This window comes from Callospermophilus lateralis, chromosome 8, assembly GCF_048772815.1.
Source record: "Callospermophilus lateralis isolate mCalLat2 chromosome 8, mCalLat2.hap1, whole genome shotgun sequence".
Taxonomy (NCBI): domain Eukaryota; kingdom Metazoa; phylum Chordata; class Mammalia; order Rodentia; family Sciuridae; genus Callospermophilus; species Callospermophilus lateralis.
In genome coordinates, this window is record NC_135312.1 from 64355370 (window position 1) to 64378188 (window position 22819).

At 37.3% G+C, this 22819-nt stretch overlaps 1 protein-coding gene across 1 annotated transcript in view; it reads left to right on the forward strand.

Annotated features, from left to right (window-relative positions):
• Positions 1-18568, forward strand: part of Gpat3 (glycerol-3-phosphate acyltransferase 3) — a 60481-nt gene extending 41913 nt beyond the window's left edge. The window contains exons 5-13 of the mRNA XM_076864289.2: positions 1951-2025; positions 2458-2547; positions 3886-3979; positions 10099-10214; positions 11857-11912; positions 12907-12992; positions 13729-13857; positions 14595-14674; positions 17353-18568. Of these exons, the coding sequence (XP_076720404.1) occupies positions 1951-2025; positions 2458-2547; positions 3886-3979; positions 10099-10214; positions 11857-11912; positions 12907-12992; positions 13729-13857; positions 14595-14674; positions 17353-17464 (838 nt within the window). The 3' untranslated portion in view covers positions 17465-18568. The remainder of the gene's footprint in view (positions 1-1950; positions 2026-2457; positions 2548-3885; positions 3980-10098; positions 10215-11856; positions 11913-12906; positions 12993-13728; positions 13858-14594; positions 14675-17352) is intronic.
• The last annotated feature ends 4251 nt before the right edge of the window (positions 18569-22819 follow it).

Below are 22819 nucleotides of genomic sequence, written 5' to 3' on the forward strand. Positions count from 1 at the left end.
ATTGATAATATTTATTATTTATAATTAATATTTTGAGTGGAGAGAAAAACATTTTCTACATTAATATTTATATATGATTTTAAATACTATGTTTAAAAAATAAAAATATCTTTAAACTGGGCTTGGTGGCACCTGTAGCACAGCGACCAGATGGGCTGAGGTAGGAGGATCTCAAGTTCAAAGCTAGCTGAAGAAACTTGTTGAGAAACTGACTGAAAATAAAATTTAAAAAAATTTATATAGTTTTTTACATTCTTCATATTTGCAGGTATTTTATAATGTGCATGATGTCAGTTTAGTGGAATATATTGTCATTCTTAAATATACTAGGGGTACATGCTCAGATGTGTTGATAGGGTGTTTCCCCAACCAGGTTGATATTACTGCCTTAAGCTAATTTTCTATATTAAATAATACTAAACTGATTTGTTAAATAATAAAAATAATGATAACAATGATAAGCTAGTGAGAGACAGTAACATAATCATTAGGAACATGAATTATGGAGCCAAACTGCTAGGGTTGAAATTCTGGCTTTGCAGTCCATTGGCTCTATAACCTTAGGTGAGTTATTTAACCTTTCTTTGCCTCAGTTTCTTCATCTGTTGAATAGAGATGTTGATAATGTTATTGCCTCATGGAGTTTTTGGGATGGATAAATGTGTTAAGTACTTAGAATATTGCCTGGCACATAGTGTTAGCTGTTATTTTATCATCATCTAATGTAAGATCTGAGATGGGTTAAGATAAACTATTTTGTGCTCTCAACATCTGGTCAGGAGGTATAGATAGATACAAATAAGGAGCAAACCACCTTGAGCCTGGAGAGATTTGGTATTGCTGACCCTGGACCTCGGGTAGCTCCCAGACCCACAGGGTCCTTCTGCAATGGCGTTTCCTTCCATCAGGTTTTTGATACCTTATATATTCAGCAAAACATGGGAAGGCTCTCTTGAAAACTAGAAGATACAAACAGACCTCTGGTTCGATTTGAGAGGCCAGTGAGATAATCTAAAGTTCCTGCTTTCTCATCTGACAAAGTAAAATGGTTTAAGGAATCTTATTAATAAAATGCCATTAAGCTATTGATTCTTACTTTTAATCTAAATCCTATTTGCTTTAGAAGGATTTTACATCTCAGCCTCATCTTTTTGAGTAATTCTATTTGCATTTCTAGAAATAACTATTTCCTTTGCTAAAGTGATCAGAATGTACATAACAAGCACTTTTCAAAAAGGAGAAAATGTCTACATGGAGATTAGAGGTATTATCAGTCACCTTGTTTTCTAATTCTAAGTCATCTTGAGCCATGCAAAGGGACAATAGTTAGCTTTGCATTAAAAGATTCCTACCTAGTGGCATGTTTTGGTGTTAGTATGAGAAAGGCTTCATAACTATCCTAGCCCTTTAATGATTACATAGATTGAACTTTAGTTTTGTTAAGAAATTTTCAGGCCTCTCTCTCTCTCTAGAGAGAGAGAAAGACTAGTTACACATATATGCTTATTACTTTGAAAGTGGTATCATATGCCACACAATTATTTCAAAACTTTGCTTTTCTCCATTCAAAATGTATCACACAACACTCAGTAGAATCATGTCATAATCTTTAGTTTTATCAACTTTTTTTTTTTTGGTACTGGGGATTGAGCCCAGGGGCACGTCACCACTGAACTGTATCCCCACTCCTTTTTTTTTTTTTTTGAGACAAGACCTCAGTAAATTGCTGAGGTTGGCCTCAAACTTGCAACCCTTCCACCTCGGCCTCCCAAGTGACTGGGATTGCTGGTGTGCAACACCATGCCCGGCCTGATATATTATATTTCATAATGAGGATGCTCTACAATTCATTTACACTTTATTTATGAATCTTTAGATTATTTCCCCTTAGGTTATTTACCTACTATTTGACAAATTTTGCATTAATTTTTCTTTTCTTTTCTTTTTCAGGGTTACTCTGGCTTTTATTGGGATCAGTTTGCTGGTTATAGGAACTACACTGGTTGGGCAGTTGCCAGACGGCAGGTGAAATGTTTCCTTCCATCCAGTCATAAAATATAACTCTCCTTTTTCCCAGCTGTGTCCGCACAGACAGTATTTGCTTAGTGCCTACATATTGCATTGAATTCATCATATCAGCCCATTTATTAGAATTCTGCTCACTTCATCTTCATACTCATTCTTTGATTTTTTTTCCATTGTGTTTCCATATAAATCAAAAGAAATTTCTTCAAAGGAGAGAGGGAGCTATTTTCCATTGAAGTTTCTGTCTATTTTCTTGGTAAACTTTTGCCATCTAATACCAGATGTATCAATGAGATTGTAAGAATTGTACTGTGCTTTTTCAATGGAATAGAACACAGGATGCTGTTGTGAATGAGCACATTAAAGATTTTCTTGTATTGTTTCTTAGGAGAGCCCATTACTGCACAATAAAATGACTTCTTATTCTTTCAGACTCAAAAACTGGCTGAGTGAACTGGTACATCTGACTTGCTGTCGCATCTGCGTGAGATCTCTCTCTGGCACCATCCATTATCATAACAAGTGAGTGTCCTAACTGTGCAGTTAGGAAGTTCAGGCCAGGCCCTGTGCTTCTCACAGGTCAACGCTATGGGATGGGCATGTTACCCCATTTTAACATGGAAGAAATGGGAGCTCTGAGACTGGTTGTGTATATATAATAAGTTTATTATATAATAAGTTTCCAGTTTTGAGCCAGTTCTGTCTGATTTAGAAAATGAAATTCACAGGCTTTGATGTTGTTGGAATCCAAGGGCTCCCTTTTTGGTTTTAGTTTTGCCACTTCTAAAATTCCATAACTGATCCTTAAAAGAAAATACTACATTCTCCTTCCCTCACCCCCAAACAAAGAGTATAAAGGTAGCTAAGGAAGGCTATTAGCTAAATGATAATTATTCTAATTGCTTTTAAATTATATTTCTGTGAATTCAATTTTAGTTAATTAAAAAATCATTGTTTTAAAAGTTTTAGAGCAAACATCTCTTTTTGGCTGGCGGTGTCTTTCTGACTCATTTGTAGAAGGGAAACATTCAGAAAACCAATTGATTTTTACCATGTGTTACTAACATAAAGGCCCCTTAAAATTTTTTAAATTATGTGATTTATCTATTGGGCTATGAGTTTTAAGGTGAGAAATAGAAGAAAATCTCTGACAGAGTGTGATCAGAGGAGACATCTTCTACAGAAAAGGAGCTTTAATGACATAGATAGGTGATCCTAACTTATCATAGAAGTGCTCCTAATTTTAAGGAAAATATACTAAAGTCATTATGTGTTTGTTTCCCTCTTCCATGAATAAGCCTGACAAAAATACTTTACTTTATTGATGTCAATTCTCATTTAACTCTAGGGCCTACAGGCCATATCTGACACTCTTTCTGTCTTTTGTAAAGAAAGCTTTATTGGAACCCAGACCATGCTCATTTATTTGCATATTATCTGATGTGGCCTTTGTGCCACAACAGTAGAGCTGAGTAATTGTGGCAGGGAGTGCTTGGCCTGTACAATCTGAAGTATTTACTCTTTGTCTCTTATCAAAAAAGTTTGCTGACCTCTGCTGTAGTGGGAGAAGAGGGAGGAAGCCAGGGTAAAGATTTACTCTCTGAATCACCATGAAGCCAGTAAAAGTGGTATTTATGAAGATCAAAATCATATGAAAATACTTTCAATTAAGTAAGCAAAAATTTAGGAATTATAAAGGGAAAGTCATAGGCCTCCTTACCCTATTTCCTATAAATAACCTTTTAAGATAGTCGTTCCTGTACCTCCAAGTATACTTTAAAAAATGAGCCTCTCCATGCTTTTCTGCAAAACAATGGCTGTTTTCTGAGGGTTAGTACTTACCATTGTTTTTAATTGCAGGCAGTACAGACCCCAGAAGGGAGGCATTTGCGTTGCCAACCACACCTCTCCAATAGATGTTTTGATCTTGACCACAGACGGATGTTATGCTATGGTAAGAGCAGTCCATTGGTAATTCTGGTGGTTGTGTCTTTTATGATTTGCTCAAATTTGTTATCCTTTTTGATAAATTTGAAAGTTAGTCTCTTATTAGAAATTTGGGTTATATTATTGCAGTTGTATAAAGCATTCTAGATTTACATGAGGAAGAGATGGTGCAAGAAAAAGAAAATAGACTGGACATGGTGGTACCCACTTGTAATCCCAGTGATTTGGGGAGGTTGAGGAGGATCACAAGGTTGAGGCCAGCCTCAGCAACTCAATGAGACCCTGTGTCAAAATAAACAATAAAAAGAGCTGGGGATGTAGCTCAGTGGTAAAACACCCCAGAGTTCAATCCCCTGAAGAAAGAAATGAAAGAAAGGGAGGGAAGGAGGAAGGAAGGAAGGAAAGAAGGAGAATAGACATTAATATTTAAAGTAGTGAATAATTAACTTACTGAAAGGTAGACATACTTCAACTTGGTAGGACTTGGTAAAATTGATTCCATTTTGGTTCTAAAATCCCTGCCAATATTTAATAACACTTTGCAACATTAGAGTCTTTCTTCTTCGAGTTGTACAAATCCCCTAGACTGTCAATTAGTTCTTTCTTCCTTCAGGGATGTATATGCAATTAAAAAAAATCTGACTCTTTAATGAGGCTCTAGCAAGAAAGGCAAATATTTGTACTATATCATCTTTCTCAGATCTTATCCACAGACTCAAAAGAAAAGAAAGGGAAAGAAAACAGAACAACCCTACTAACAAACCACAAAGCACACAGTAAAACCAGGCTTTAAAATACCCTTTCATGGGGATGCACAAAACCACATTCTGGCATTTTTTTCAAATATTTGTTTTCTATTGCCATGAAATATTTGTCGAGAGTTCCTGCATCTCTTTTACGTGTCAGATGAATTCTAGACAATAATGGAAGATGTGCTTTTCTTCATGGTAGTTAACCATGACCTGAGGTGGAGTGTGGAACAGAATGCTTGCACAAAGGTCCTGGTGGATCTGTTCATATTCTCTTGCTGGTGGGTTGGACTTCAGAGAGAGCAGATGGATTATATTTCACCAATGTTATCACATGGTAGAAGTGGGAGGGCCAAGATGTACCAGACTGCTCTTGAGAGCCTTTTTTATAATGGCATTAATTTATTTTATTATTTATTTTATCTAGACACTCCCATTTAAGCCCCATCTCTTAATACAGTCACACTGGCAATTAAATTTCCAATATTGATTTCTGGGAGACATATCACACTAGCACTGCTTAATCATAATTTTGTGTTTCTGAGACTATATTTCTTCTATTTCCTGATCAACAAAGTTGAGAATAATGCATTTGTGACTCAGGGCCTCAGAATTTTGTTGGTACCATCCATACTTTTTGATCATAAATAACTGTAATTCCATTAATAGCCAAGGTTTAAAAACGCTTTGTAACTACAGGGTGCACACCTGTGATCTCAGCATCTTGGGAGGCTAAGACAGGAGGATTGAAAGTTTGAGGCAAACCTCAGCAATTTAGTGAAATGCTGTCTCAAAATAAAAAACAAAAAGGGCTGGGGATATATGTAACTCAGTGGTAGAGCATCCCCTGGGTGTAATCCTCAGTACTGGGGTTGGGGGTGAGGTTTAAGCAAAGCAAAGATTTGCAACTGCAAATTGTCTAGGGGGTCAAGTGATAGAAATATAAGACCAATGGTACTTAATTGGAGGTGGTACAAGGCAGAAGTTGAGGGAAATTGTATTGCTGACCTGAGGAAGTCATAACTGGCTAAATAAACTACTTATCAAAGGAACATTAAAGATTTTTCTCTCAATGATTTGTTGTTTTTTAAATCAACTTATTTATTTATTTATTTACTTTTTTGGTACCAAGGATTGAACTCAGGAACACTCGACCACTGAGCCACATCCCCAGACTTATTTTGTATTTTATTTAGAGACAGGGTCTTGCCGAGTTGCTTAGGGCCTTGCTTTTTGCTGAGGCTGGTTTTGAACTTGGGATCTTCCTGCCTTAGCCTCCTGAGTTGCTGGGATTACAGGCATGTGCCACTGAGTCTGGACTAAGTTAATTCATTTTAGTTGACAAAAACTAAATAAATTTATTGTGTACAGAATGATGTTTGGTACGCATATACTTTGGAATCTTTAAATCAAGCTAATTAACATATCCATTATTTCACTGAATGACTTTTCTAAACTATTTTTCCTTCTAAAAAAATTGCAAATTTTTTTTTTTTTAGAGAGAGAGAGAGAGAGAGAGAGAGAGAGAGAGAGAGAGAATGTTAATATTTATTTTTTGTTTTTCGGCGGACACAACATCTTTGTTTGTATGTGGTGCTGAGGATTGAACCCGGGCCGCACGCATGCCAGGCGAGCGTGCTACTGCTTGAGCCACATCCCCAGCCCTATAAATATTTTTAAGCATACAGAAAAGTTGTTATAATAAAGGATATTACATATACCTTTATATACATTTACATATTCATATTCGTAATGCCTCATTTACTTTATCACTTGAGTTCTTGTGTTCTAGCCATCTCACTGTAAGGTGAAAAATATTTGTCTTTTTTCCTAATTGATTTTTAGTTGTTGATAGATCTTTATTTATTTATTTATATGTGGTGCTGAGAATTGAACCCAGTGCCTCACACATGCCAGGCAAGTGCACTACCACTGAGCCCCAGCCCCAGCCCGTTGTCTTGATTTAATATCATAGAAATTTTTTTTATTTTTTTATGGCATTTGCTGGTAAATGGATGGGACTAAAGAGTATCATGCTAAGTAAAATAAGCCGATCTCCCAAAACCAAAAGCTGAATATTCTGTTTGATATGCGGATGCTAACACACAATAAGAGGGGTTGGGGAAGAATAGAAGTACTTTGGATTAAGGAGAATGAAAGGATGGGAGAGGGGATGACAATAGGAAAGACAGTAGAATGAATCGGACATAACTCTCCTTTGTTCATATAGAGTATACGACCAGTGTAACTGTACATCATGTACAACCGCAAGAATGGGAAGATATACTCCATGCATGTACAATATGTCAAAATACATTCTACTGTCATGTATAACTAAAAAGAATAAATAACATTTTTTTTTTAATTTTCACTTTTTATAATAGAAGACAGTTTTTGTTTGTTTTTTGATTTGTTTTCAGTGCTAGGGTTTGAACCCAGGGCCTCCTGTGTGCTATGCAAGTGCCTACCACTGAGCCACAGCTCCCCCCAGTTCTACTTTTGATTTGATTTTTAGTTATAGATCGACACAATACCTTTATTTTATTTGTTTATTTATTTATTTTTTATGTAATGCCGGGGATCGAACCCAGTGCCTCATGCATTCTAGGCAAGTGCTCTACCACTGAGCTACAACCCTGGCCTCAAGTCCTACTTTTTATTAATTTATTTTTTATTTTTGAGACAGGGTCTTACTAAGTTGCCCAGGCTGGCCTTTCCATCTTCTTACCTCAGCTTCCCAAAGAGCTAGAGTGACGAGTATGTGCTCCTGTGCCTTGCACAAATATATTTATATTTAATATTTGTTTCTAAATTTAAATTGGAAATCTGAGTCTATACCAATACATTTAGTTTATAGGGTTCTATCTTGCTTTCCCTTTTTTTATAGTGAAAACTCTAATTCCTTACAATATCAACATATTTACTCATTTTCATAATCCCGTAATCCATTTAAATAGTTTCAGAATTGCTTATTATTTTACTACAATAAACCAAAAAATAAATAAATAAAATAAAGAAGAAGAGTTTAGGATGTTTTACAATTTTTTTAAGAGAGAGAGAATTTTTTAATATTCATTTTTTAGTTTTTTTTTTTTTGGCGGACACCAACATCTTTGTAAGTGGTGCTGAGGATCGAACCCAGGCCACACACATGCCAGGCGAACGCGCTACCGATTGAGCCACATCCCCAGCCTATGCTTTACAATTCTTTCTATGCCTTCCAAGATGGAGGGTAGGTTACCAGATACAATCTTTGTAAGTGTCTTGGATTGTTCCTCTTCCTTCAGTGCTGTTCTTTCATTCATTTGACACATTATTGAGTTCATTTCCTTTAGCTTGCTTTCAGTTTGTTATTCCAATCCTTATTGGTTTATTTATTTTTTGAACATGTAGGCTATTAACATGCCTCCATAAAAAAAGGTATACTCAGAGACATGTCACCCCCTCCATGTCCATCTCTCCCATTCCTTCCTCCCCCCCACCCCAACTTAATTTATTGGTATAGTTTGAAAATGATGCATTCACATGTTTGGAAAATCAGAAAATGTAGAAAGATTTTATTAACTTATACATACTATGCCTCCATATACCTAGTTTCTGTCAAACCAGTAACAACTTTTCCAGTTTCTTCTTATTCTTACAGAATAATGATGGTGATACATCATACTACTTATATTATTATATTCCATTTTAAATTCTGTTATTTCTTTCATTAACTTAAATCCCTGGACTACTTTCTTCCTTTTAAGTTCCCAATTTCATTGGTCTTGGTTATCCTTTCTGTATTTCTTTTTGTTGAGATAAGTAAAAGCATATGTCTCATTTCCTTTTTGGTCTTAGTCCAAAGGTTACTTACTTGTTCTTTTGCTTTTTCACTTATCTCTTGGAAACCACTTTTTATCAGTTATAGAGATCAACTTTGCTGTTTTTCTACTGTATGTATAGATCATTGTTTATTCATCAAATTCCTATATTTAGATAGTTTCCAATGTTTTAAAATAATAAGTAATACTGTGATTTATTGCATATGTATTTTCTTTTTCTTTTTTCCTTTTTTTTTTTTTTTTTTGGTGGTCTGAGAATTACAGCCACGGCCTTGTGCATGTAAGACAAACACTCTACCAACTGAGCTATATCCCCAGCCCTTTTTCCATATTTTTATTAGTGCATCATTACGGTTGTACATAATAGTGGGATTTATTGTTCCATACTTGTACATGCATATAAAATAATAAAATAATTTGGTCAGTATCATTCCCCAGTATTCCCTCTTGCCTGCCCTAGTCCTTTTCTTCTATCTGACTGATTTCCCTTTATTTTTCATGAGATTTCCCATGCCACAAACTTTTCTTACCCCTTTTCCTCTTTAATCTCCACATATGATAAAAAAACATACAACACTTAACCTTTTAAGTTTGGCTTATTTTGCTTAATGTAATGTTCTCAAGTTCCATCCATTTTCCTGCAAATGACATAATTTCTTTTCTTTTCTTTTTTGGTACCGGGGATTGAACCACTGAGCCACATCCCAAGCCCTTTTTCATATTTAATTTAGAGACAGTGTCTCACTGAGTTGCTTAGTGCCTGGCTCAATTGCTGAGACTGGCTTTGAACTTGTAATCCTTCTGCCTCAGCCTCCTGAGTTGCTGGGACTACAGGTGTGCACCATCACGCCTGGCATAATTTCATTCTTTTTGACAGAATAAAACCTAATTGTATATATGTGCCGAATATTCTTTCTCCATTCCTCTGTTGATAGACATAGGCTGGTTCCATAGTTTGGCAATTGTGAACTATGCTGCTGTCAACATGGGTAGTGCATATGTGTTTTCATTTAGTTGAATGTGTATCTTCAGGTTGAATTCCTAGAAGAGGAATTATTAACATGAAGGATAAATGAATATGTGATCTCAGAAGATGTTGCCACATTTCTTCCATTGGTGCTATAATCCTCTCTCCTTTCCCTGGGCAGTGTGAGTGCCTGTTTCCCATAGCCTTGCATCAAAGTGAACTGTTAAGCTGTTAAATCTTAGTCAGTTTGAGGGGCTTAAAATGGTATTTCAGAAAAGTTTTAATTTGTATTTCTTTAATCTTGACTAAGTTGAAGTCACCTCTATTTTTGAAAACTAGAGAATATCTAGGGTGTAGCAACATGACTTGTAATTAAAAACTGCTAATAAAGAATATTTTTGCTTACATATGGCCTTACAAATGCTTTGATCACACTAAAAAATTCAGTCAGTAGAAGGCAACTAATCTTGCCTCTCTGAGCAGGAAATAGAAATGTATTGGTAGTTAACTAAATAAATAAGTAAATAAAGCTTTCTTTGGATAGCTTTGACTTTATTACTATTATTTTTTCTCATGGCACTTCTAGGTTGGCCAGGTTCATGGTGGACTGATGGGAATTATTCAGAGAGCTATGGTAAAGGCTTGTCCACATGTCTGGTTTGAACGCTCAGAAATGAAGGATCGACACCTGGTTACTAAGAGGTAAGCAGTGAGATGACTCAGTATTCATTTGGGTAGCATAAAACAGATGAATTTGGGTCTTTTGGCCAAAGAAGACAAAGCTCACTATGGGTCAAAACTAAAACATATAGAGCCCTATTTGTAGTTTTTTTTTTTTTCTGGTGATTTACTTACCATGATTTAAAAAAAAAAAAATTCTGTAGACACAGTGAGATATAGGATGGTATTAGAAAGCTCTTATGCCTATTTTTCCATGACTTAGGTATAGTCACTATACTGATGTTGACAACAGTCCAGTCACTGAATTTTGAAAATTTAAAATTACTTCCTTGAAGTTAAAATAATTGATCCCTATTTCCTGAATAAACAGATAATTGATTGTTAGCTGAATGACTGCTAGTACTTAAATCCAGCTATAGAAGGAGCTAATGATCTTTTGTTAGTTCACTGTGGCAAAACCCCTGAGATAATCAACTTAATAAAGAAAAGGTTTATTTTGGTTCATGGTTTTGGAGGTTTCTGGCCTTGTTGCTTTGGGTCTGTGGCATCACAGTACATCATGGCAGAAGCACATGGCGGAAGAAACCTGCTCACTTCATGGCAGCTGGGAATCAAAAGGGAGTGGAGAGGCCAGGGTCCCAGGATCTCTTTCAAGAGTGGGACCCCAATGACCTAACTTCCTCCTGCTAAGTCCCACCTCCTAAAAATTCCTCTACCCAATAATGCCAGAAACTGGCTACCAACTTTCATATGTGGGCCTTTGGGGGCACTTATCCAAACTATATAGAAGATCGTTATGGAAAGGCAGAAGAAAGAACCTCTGGGGTTAGGGCTGGAAAGGAGCTACCAGAAACTTTGGCTGGGAAACAGCTTTTTGCCCAAGGGTTTTAACTGAAGGCTTTCTGGTCATTGCGCCCATAAACACAAAGGTGGCCCATGCTCTTAAATGAAAAGTACTTGTTGAAATCTGCTTCAGGTTGGAAAGTGTTCCCTATCTTGAGATTATTTAGCAATGGGACTCTCTGGCAGCCGGATCTCTGTACCTCAGCTTTTCCCAGCTTCTGATGAGCAGAGTTGGGAATACAGGGCCAATTACAAAGAGGATAAGCTTTAAGCCTGGAAGGGTGTCAGTCTCTCTCGGCTTTATGGTATGAATTTCATAGAAAAGTTCAGCCTGACTCATTTAAGGAGTCTCTTGCTATAATGTAGATAGTTCCAGCAATCAATCTTTCCATTTTCAGATAAAGAAATGTAAGTACATGGAGAAGAACAGAAAGCTATAACATGGTGACCCCCTGTCACATGACTGTCTAGAGTTCACTACCTTCCCACCCCTGCCACACTGGGGATTGAACCCAGGACCTCACACTTGCTAGGCAAGTGCTCTACCTCTAAGCTACCTCCCTAGCCCCTAGAGTTGCTTTTTAATAGTGGGCAAAAGGCACTGAAAATCATTCACTTTGAAATTAGAGAAATTGAAATAGTGCAGATCTTCTTACACTTTTAAAGAAAGGGAACAACTTGAGTTTGTTTCCTTTCCTAATTTCTTATTTCCTTTCTCCTCTTTGCTTTATAATTTTATTCACACTAGTAGAATGTGAAGAATATCAAAAAGGACTCCATTTTTAAAGATAAAATTTTGATTCCTTGTTTTTCTCTGCAGACTAAAAGAACACATTGCTGATAAGAAAAAACTACCCATATTAATCTTTCCTGAAGGTAAGAGCAGAGACTGCCTGCCAAACTATCATTGATAACAACAAATGATCAGGAGTGTGAGGAATAGTTACTCTGGAACTGGCATTCTCAGTCTAGGATGGGATGACCTTTGGAGCTATTCATTTTCTGCTTTCTTTTGAGTTGATGGGAGTCATGCTACTTTTTTTTTACTTTATTGTATTTATTTTTTGTGCTGCTGGGGATCCCTTTTTTATTTTAAAAATATTTCTGGGTCATAAACTTAGAAAGGTATTATCTGTATTATCTGTCATTTTAAGGGTGGTATTTTAAAAGTATCAAAGTTGTCACCTGTTGCAGAGAAGTTGTACTTATAAATATTTAATAGTAAAGTAAAAGTTTGTTATTATGAATCTGCTTAGAACTATTAGCGTTTAAGTTTATTTACTCCTTTAAGCAGGGATGGATTTGTGAAATGTTATCAGAATGCCTGTCATTTGCTATTTTAAAGTATTTTATATAAAAGTAATTCCTTGGTGCTGAGGTTGTGCCTTAGTGGTAGAGTGCTTGCCCAGCACATGTGAGACACTGGGTTTAATCCTCAGCTCCACATAAAAAAAAACAAATATATGAATAAAATAAAGGTATTGTGTCCATGTGTCCATCTACAGCATTCACACACATACACACACACACACACACACACACACACACACACACGCATATATATATATATTTAATATTTTGTGGGGGTGGATACCAGGGATCGAACTCAGGGGGCAGGGACACTCAACCCTGAGCCATATCCCAAAGCCTAATTTCTATTTTATTTAGAGACAGGTCTCACTAAGTTGCTTAGCACCTCACTTTTACTGAGACTGGCTTTGAACTCACTGCCCTCCTGCTTCACCCTCCCAAGCAGCTGGGATTACAGGTGTGCACCACTGCACCCAACTTAAAATTTTTTTTTAAGTAATTCATTTTAAAATTTATTTAAAAAGATGTCTAACTTCCTCGCTCCTATCCACCCTTGCAGGAACCTGCATCAATAATACTTCAGTCATGATGTTTAAAAAGGGAAGTTTTGAAATTGGAGGAACCATACATCCGGTTGCAATTAAGGTAAAACAGATGTTTTTTGTTTGTTTGTTTGTTTTAGTACCAGGGATTGAACCCAGGAGTGCTTAACCACTGAGCAACATCTCCAACCCTTTTTATATTTTATTTAGGGACAGATTCTTGCAAAATTGCTTAGGGCCTCACTAAGTTGCTGAGGCTGGCTTTGATCTTGTGATCTTCCTTCCTCAGCCTTCCAAGCCACTGGGATTATAGGTGTGCACCACTGTGCCCTGCTAAAACAGATTTCTTTAAAAAGCCTTAGATGGATGACTTTATTTTAATATAATTACAAATCTAAATTTTTCAAGAATGAGGAAACTGGTATACTCAGATTCATCAGTTCTTTACGCTCTGCCCCATTTGCTGTCACGTGCTCTGTTTCTCTGTTCCTGTGTGTGTGTGTGTAGCTATGTTAAGTGCTAAGGATTTAGTGCTAATCAGAACATACACTGTCTCTGCTTTCAGTGACCTTCCCGTTACATATGGAGACAGATGTTTAATAGGCACATAAATAACCCTCTTTTTGCCGTGTTCTGGGACTCTATTTAGAAAATTAGTCTGCTTTAGTCAGAGTGTTAGATGGCCTGGTAAATTTTTTGTGATTGTTCTATCAAAAAGAATTGAAGGAAAGTGGGGTTCTGATAGAGTTGTTTGTCCTGCCCTTAAAAACGTTGGGTTGAATAAGAGAAGCCACCATTTGGTTTGTAACTGGGATGTATTTTCCTTTCTTTTTTCTCAGTATAACCCTCAATTTGGGGATGCGTTTTGGAACAGCAGTAAGTACAACATGGTGAGCTACTTACTTCGCATGATGACCAGTTGGGCCATCGTCTGTGATGTGTGGTACATGCCCCCCATGACTAAAGAGGTATTTCTTAGATAACACTTGGTCTTGGTGCTTTGTCTAATCAGATAAAGGCAAAAAAAAAAAAACCCCAGGTGTCTTCATCGTTCTCATCATGCCTTTCTGCTTTCTCAGCAATTAGTTTTTTTTTTCTTTCTTTCCCCTCCCTCCCTCCTTCCTTCCTTCCTGGGAGTAATGGGGACTGAACCTAGGGGTACTGTACCCTGAGTCACATCCCCAGCCCTTTTTGTGTTTTATTTTGAGACAGTGTTTCACTAAGTTGCTTAGGGCCTAGCAAAGTTGCTGAGGCTGGCCTCCAACTTGCAATCCTCTCACCACAGCCTCTGAAGTCGCTGGGACCATAGGTGTGCACAACTGCACCTAGCTGTTTTTTTAAAATACTGTGTTTGGTGCTCTTTAATTCAAGCCAGTTTATATTGAGAGATTCTTTTCCGTAAGAGCTTTACAATTGCTTTTGGTTGATTGAGCCTACAGATAATATGGAATGTTATATTTTGGGTAAGACTAATAAAAAACATATTAAAGATATACTCATGATTCAAAAATTAATAAAACACTGCATTTTCTTGATAGAATAAATGATACTTGTTATGCTTGACTCAGAATAGAAAGTATTTGAGCTGAAATATGAATCTTATATTTTAAAACAAATATAAATGATTATGAGATATTTTAAGGTGTTATTTAAAAATTCTGTACCCTAAATGTGTACTTAAAAAAGATTTTTTTTTCCCAACCAGGAAGGAGAAGATGCAGTCCAGTTTGCTAACAGGGTTAAGTCTGCTATTGCAGTACAAGGAGGATTGACTGAACTTCCCTGGTAAGAAATTTTTCAAGAGTATTATTTTTTTTTTAATTAAAAAAATCACTGTTGATGTTACTTATTTATGCCAGTTAGCTACAGGCTAAGCCAAAAGTGACTGTGGTTTATACAAAATAACAATGGCTTAACTAAGATAGAAGTTTATCTTTCTCACTTAAATGTGGGCAGTCCTGGGTGGTACAACAGCTCAATCTGTGTGGCTCTACCATCTTCAAGAAGTGCTTCTAATTTATGGTCTAAGATGACTGCTCCAACTCTACCTAGTGAATACTCAAATGGCGATCAGGAAGAAATTTGAAAATAGGGATGCACCCATCTTTAAGAGCACACGCTGGAAGTTGGACCTGCTACTTACGCTTGTATCAGTAGGCTAGGGCTCAAGTTAGGTGCTGATACCCAGCTGCAAAGGAAGTTGGGGAATTTAGTCTTTGTTGTAGGTGGCCATGTCCTTAGCTAGAATGTAGGGTTCTTTTACTGAAGAATAAATGTAGAATGGATTTGAGGGTGAGGCAAGGAGCTACAGACAAGCTTGTTAATATTTAATTCCATTTATAACTATATTAAAGAAAAACTTAAAAACTTGAAAGAAAGGAAATGAGTGAGATATTTTAGTTAGGGTAACTATATGGCTTTCATTTTTTGTTTGTTTGAGAATGACTGAATACAGTTGAGTATATTAGTTACCTTGGGCTGCCATAACAAAATACCATAGACTGAGGGTCTTAAATAGCACTCAGTTTTCTCACAGTTATGGAGGCTGCCATGTGGCCATTTCTGGCGAGGGTCTCCTTTTGTGGTGCAAAGGGCTGCTTTCTCCCCTCACTGACATGACCTCTTTGTGCAATGAGAGAGAGAGAGAGAGAGAGAGAGAGAGAGAGAGAGAGAGAGATGGAAGGGAGCACACAAGCTCTGTCTAGTTTTTTTTTTTTTTTTTTTTTTTTGGTAGCAGGGATTGAATTCAGGAGCACTAACCACTAAGCAATATGCCTAGCCCTTTTTATTTTTTATTTTGAGACAGAGCCTCATGATGTTGCTTAGGGCCTTGCTAAATTGCTGAGACTGGCCCCAAACCTATGATCCTCCTGCCTCAGCCTCCCAAGTTGCTGGGATTACAGGTGTGCACCACCATGCCTGGCTAAATTGACATTTTTTTGTAGATTGAATGAAAACTGCTGTGTGATCTTAAACTGGTTCTTACATATAGCTATTGCTTTTTTTTTTTTTTTCTTAAGAACTAATTTACTGCCATTTTAAATGGGAATAGAGGAAGACTGAAGTCTCTAGAGGTAACACCTCACGGTTGGGGTACTTAGAGCAGTGTGAGGTTTACTGGGTGTTTGGGTGTTTGGAAGGAGAGGTATACAAAAATAATGTCAGGCTTCTCATAGACAAACATCTCTAACTTCAAATTTTTGCTCATTTTTATCCTGGACCTCACAGAAGGAGAAAGGTCCTTTTGACTCTCCTTCCCTTCCTTAGCTCACACTGTTCAGAATTCATGCAAATGCTATGAATTAGCTAGAGGCGATTCATTTGGATAAAAAAGGCTTTATGGACAATCCTGGGGACCTAAAGATGTTTTTCATTTCATGGAAACTTCCCACAACTGACCCCTCTGCGCAGTTTGTGGACTGTGGTCTACATTTAAATTGAGGGCTTGCTAGTGGGCTGTCCCTTAGGTTTGACTTTACAAGCCAGAACTTTGTGCTGGTCTCAGGCAGTTGTCTGCATGAAGGTCAAGTTCCGTTCTCATGGCATCGAGTTCATTAGCTAACGTGTGATCACTCATCACCATCAGAAAGCCCTTGGTAAACACTGATGCTAACCGGGTGAAAAATTAAACATTCACAGTATAAAGTAAGCGCCTCTCAGTCTGCACTGTGCCGAACAGTTAAAATCTAAGAATTAGAACCGTAGGGAGAGGGTGGCCCCCTGTTTCTTCCCAGCTGTTCAGTTTGTTGTTTCTTTGAGTAGTCCAGAGAAGGAAAGGCAGGAAGAGTCCTCTTAACCCAGGCAGGTCTGCGATTCACCACTCTGGGGAGATTCACAGGCTCTGAATGAGGGGATGATGCTTTCTTAGAGACTAACTGCTCGTGGGATGCAATTTATGATTTGGTTGTTTTTAGCCCAAGTCTGTTTGGAACATGGTAAATTGCAGATACTAGAAATATAGTGTTTGTCTAGGAACAAATCTTAATAAACATGGGATTAGATTTAAATAATGATTAACTTGTGTATCTACACACATATACACATCATTCTTACCATTTATTGTGGGTATATTTTAAAATGTTTGTATAGTTTTCCAGTAAGACACAGGTGGATGAAAAAACAATATTTGTTTTCCTTAAGGAAAAAAAATAGAGAAATAAATCCTGGCTTTCATAATCCAGGTTTTAATTCAAATATTGAATGCAGTAGCCCTAACTTCTAAAAAGAAACTAAGTAGAGGACGTATCTTTCTTTACTTTAACCAAACATTAGGGAGATCATCCTTCCTTAAAATAATGTGTATTGGTAGATTGAGGCTGAAATGTGGTCTGCCTGCTTCCAGATCCAGGGCCCTTTGCCCCCTGGCTGACCAGTTGCCTAAGTGCCATGATACAATATTAACACGTGACCCTTCTACATCATTACCAGAGAATGTCTTTCATAATTTACCTTTCTTCTCCCAGGGATGGAGGGCTGAAGAGAGCAAAGGTGAAGGACACCTTTAAGGAAGAGCAGCAGAAGAATTATAGCAAAATGATTGTGGGCAACGGATCTCCCAACTCGGAATCAGACTGAGGCCACCCCTGATGCTACCCTGTAGATAAACTCGGCTTCCCAGAACTACCTTAGAAGTGAAGTGTTTTTTGGGGAGGGGGGTTTGTTTCATTTTATTATTTTGTTTTGTTTATTGTTAATATTTTCTACAGGATGATTGTCTCTACCTCTTTATGCCAGAGGCAGAACCTACAGGTGACCTGTTGTGGCTTTCCTGAGGCTGTTGGAGCACTAGCCTCATGAATTGTAAGGTGGTTGACTGAGGCAAAACAGATTCTGCCTTTTGTAAAATGATGGTGTCATTGGTGATTGAATGAAATATTTTTATAGGGACAAGTGCTTCTAGGGAGTATTAGAACCTCGTACATAGGGCAAATTCTTGGAAATTATCCCAACTATCTGTGTCCACAATTTGCTTTTCCTCACTTACACAATGGGGGTCACACAACAATGTGAGGTTACCATTGGGGTTCTGTGTTACTGCAAAGTTGAAAAGAAAAATGGAACATTGTATTTTAGGATGAAGGACAACTTTGTGGTGACCTGACCAGAAAGCCAAAAGGAAGTATAAATTATTTTTTCACTAGTGTGTTGGGACAGTAATACTATTTGGTAAGCTTCACCAAAGAAAAATTGAGTGGAAGTAAAGGTGTGTGTGTATTTATGTATAGGAGACTCACAACACATTTCAACCAGCAATGGTGATTAATAGCTTAGTTAGTTTTTCTTGTGTGTATGCTAAAGATCCCCTTCCATCTACCAACTTGTTTGTTTTTGTAACCAAACACATTTGCAAATATAAGGAACCTTAAAAAAAAAAGTCACATTGGGTATCTTCAGGATGAATGATTGAAAGCCGCCCCTCACCCTCCCACCCTTAGTGGTTTATTCTCAGATCTTCCTGGTCTTTTAAGCAGAAAAACAAGTGGTATCATTACCTTTTGGAAACTGAGCCTTAAATATTTTTAAAGGGGGGAAATAAGCATTCCCTAACTCAAATAGCATAAGCAATGTTGGATAGCAATATAATACCACTGTAAACTCTTGAGTATTATCTCTTCTGGTAACCTTGTACAGAATGTGAACTGTCTTACCATGAACATAAATAAATTTTATATTTTTAAACATGTGTTGCATTATTTCCTCCTCCCCTCTACCTTCTGGTTTTGAGTGAATTAAATTCCTTCTTATTATAAACAAGGATTGTTTTCATTTCAGTGACATACTCAGATTTTATCAGAGTGGAACACTTAGGAAACTAGAACATCAGCCATTAGTCTTTTTTTTTTTTCCCCTTTTACTTATTTGGAGTCTGGCCCTGTGGACTCTGCCCTTGAACAAAGTCCCAGACTTAAGATATTTTGCAGGTGAACCCAGACAATTACACCTAAAAGGCTAGCCAGGCAGGCGGGGCATGGCCCCATCAGTGTGTACTCTTCTCATCTAGCTAGTAGGATTTGATCCCAAAGAAAAATTTGTAAACAGGTTTTCCTTGTGGTCAGCACCTTTCTGTTCTCATATCCCCACTCTCTTTCTCTGTTGCCTCTTCTTCAAACTGTTGGGGTGATCTTGACCAGAAATCATCAAATTCAAATATGTTGAGATGACCCTTTGTTTTATTTGTTTTTTCCCCTCAGAAAAGTTCCTTTTTCTTCTTTTCATATTCAATATAGCTTGAATTAAGAGATCTATTTTATTAGTTCACTTCTCAGAAAAGCTAATAAAATAGCTAATGGTATTTTGTTTGGACATGGATAAGATGTGTCTAAGCACCATGAAAACAACAAAGCTGTTGTGTATTCATTGGGCAGTCTGATGCTAGCTTGGTCAGAACTTTCTCTTCCTGTAGGTCTTTGATGTACACAGTGAATTTTCAAGTTGCTTGCAATTGTCATGTTACTGAAAACATGTTTCTGGAAAGCAAGTCTTGATCAGATTTAGCTCAAGATTCCCACTTTAGAAGTCTTGTGTCTATAGAGTTCAGTATTCCTGAGTTTTCAGGACAATGATTATAGTGAGATATCAAGGGTAGACAGGATTTGGTAGAAAAATCTCATCAGCATCATTCCATCTAATCCTTGCATAGATTGATGAACTGAGCCTTGAGATTACCCTCCTGCCCCCGACTTCTTTTTGACTTTTTGTCCTGGCTGTAGGCCATAAGTACACACAACAAGGTTTAGGAGTGCCAGTGGCTTCTGAAATGCCATGGCACATGCTGGGGTTGGATGAGCAGCCATGTGTGAAGCAGTAAATACACTCAAGAGCGCAGGGAAATGGTCCTGAATGACAGTTGGGTGCAAAGGACAGTCTCCGGGAAGGTTTTCCTGTATAAACAACTTCCCAAGCCATAGTCCACATCATCTTCGTGGCCTGACCACCCTCTTCATGAGCATGATACCTTAACATATAATGTTTCTTGGTTTCTTGTAATTACAGATAGTATGTGGTCATGAGGACTGCCTCTCGGGGTCACAGCTGCTCTCAGTCTTTGTTTCTGAAATATCTTATTATTGACCTAAACCACCTCCTGATTGGACAGAGTAGGTTGTGATGGGAGGTAGGGGCAAGTCTGGGGTATGGGATTGGTACTGTAGATTGGCGTCCCTAATAATAACGCTGACAAAAGTGTGCTCTTTTTATTTGCAGTATGAGTGGAGAAGCTTTGACAGGGGTGCTCTGGGTTACATCCCCAGCACCCCCCTCCTTTTTTTAGAGACACGTTCTGGCTAATTTGCTGCGGGGGCTGGCCTTGGACTTCTTCAGCCTCCCTAGAGGTTGGGATTACAGGCCTGCAGCATTATACCTGATTTGCTTTTGATTTTTAACACATGTTCCTAGTGGATTCTATTAGTATTTGGTATTATCATTTTCTGAATAATGATGAAGGTAATAGGATAGTCAAAACATGCTGTAGTTGTGGCTCTGGTACTTATTGGCTTCGCAGTTTTTATAGTTATCTGATTTTCCCTTATCTTTTTATTGATGGTAAAAAAGAAAATAGAAAATACAAAAGTGTATGTGAAAGTAAGCAGGTCCACTTTAAGGGCAATGTAACAACAAATACCTGTGTACTCATTACCCAGGCTAATAAGTAGAACTTGACTGTATCCCCAAAGGCAGGAAAAGTCATTTTCTTATTCTAATTATCTTGACAGACCTTAGGATTTTTTTCTAACTGTTTTGTAAACATGCTTCTGTATGTTTCTTGATGGAGGCTCACAGGAGTTTCTCTAGTCTATTGTTTAGTGGCATTAGGATAGCTGCATGGTAGGGTATCAGCATACCCAATTTTAACATAGACACTATCGAACCATTTTCAAAACTGGTGTGCCATTTTACACAACCCATCAGTTGTGAGAGAGCAAGATTGAAGTCTAATATAAGAACATATTTGGATTTATTTTATCATCTTATTTTGTGCTTTCTCTTCTATTTTTTTCTTCTTCCCTTTTGAATTTATTACAACTTCCACTTGTTTTATCTATGTGACTTGGAGATTAATAGCCTTATTTTTATCGTGCTATTACTTTAAAAATTTCAACTTGCATGCTTGTTGTAGTCTAAAGTCAATCATTTTCCTAACTCTCCTGAAAAATATAAGGATCTTAGGACTTGAATTTCAGTCATCTTCCCTCAATGTATGTGATATTATGATATCATGAATTGTAATCCCAGGAATTGACACTGCCCCTGTCGACGTCATCATCCTCGTCATTGGGTATGGTCAATGTTTACCCAGAATCTCACTACTTCCTCTTTGGTTCTTCCCCCTTTTATCATCTTATTTTGTGCCTCTGCTTTCTTCCACTTCTCCCTCTTGCTTGAACTCTTGGGTTTATTACTTCTTCCATTTATTTGCTTTATGTAAATTGGATATTAGTGGTCTCCAATTAATCCAAGACTGATGGACATTTAATCTTTCCATCTGGGATCACTTTTCTCTAGGGACAGTCTGCTGGTAGCCAATCCCCTGTTTTTTCCTTTCTGAAAGTACATTTACTTTGTACCCATTCTTGAAAGTTTTTCCTGGATATAGAAGTTTATATTCAGATTGAAGTTTTTATTTATTTATTTTCTCTATGTACATTGAAGATTGTCTTCTAGCTGCAGTCAGCTACCAGCCCCTCATGACTTCTTTGAAGCTAACATTTTGAGGGCACGTCACAAGGTCATTGTTTTGGAATTTACCATTTCACTGGGATGTATATAGGTATGTGTTTCTTGTTATTGTCTACTTGCGACTTGACTTTTCATGTGTGGATTGGAATTTTTCATTAAGAACAGAAAGTTCTCAGATATCCCTTACATAATGTCTTTTGCCCTATTTCCCCCTTTCCTTTGTTTTTAGAAGACAGACATTACTTTCTCACTCTATCCTATATCTCTTTTTTTAAAATATTTATTTTTTAATTGTAGTTAGACACAATACCTTTTTTATTTATTTATTTTTATGTGGTGCTGAGAATCGAACCCAGGGCCTCGGACGTGCTAGGCGAGTGCTCTACCGCTGAGCCACAATCCCAGCCCCTATCTTATATCTCTTAATCACTTTTCTTGATAGTTCTCATTTCTTTGCCTGTCTACACTTCTTTCTGGACAATCTTTAGTTCCACAATTTGATTAATTAATTCTTTCTTTAATTTTATTGATTCTGCTCCTACAACCCTTCAATACAATCCTTCAGTTTCTTTCTTCCTTCCTTCCTTCCTTTCTTTATTTCTTCTTTTTTTTTTTCCTTGGTGATGCTGGGGATTGAACCTAGGGCCTTGGGCATGCTAGGCAAGTGCTCTACCACTGAGCTGCTTCCCCAACTCCCTTCACTCAATTTCTTATTTTAGTTTTTCATTTCTCATTTCTAGGAGTAACATTTGATTCTTTTTCAAATGTGCTTATTCACAAGTTTTTTGGGTTTTTTTTTTTTTTTTTGGTAATAGGGATTGAACCCAGGGGCACTTGATTAATGAGCCACATCCCTAGCCTTTTTTATATTTTATGTAGAGACAGGAACTTATTGAGTTGCTGAGGGCCTTGCTAAATTGCTGAAGCTGGCTTTGGATTTGTGATCCTCCTGCCTCAGCCTCCTGAGCCACTGGGATTACAGGTGTGCACCATCGCACCTAGCTCATAAATTTTGAGGTTATTTATGCTTATTAGTTTTATTTTTTCCCAACAAATCCAAAGAATGTCTTCAGAGGAGGATTTGAGTCAATTTTTTTCTGTTGCTTCTTGGTCATGGAGTCTTATTTATTTGTGTGTTTAGAGTATTTTCATGATGCTCAGTTGTCTTTTTTTTTTTTTTTTTTGGAATTTTATCTTCTTCTCTCAGGATTCCACAATAAGGATTGGTAAACTGCAGCCCATAGGCCCAATCCT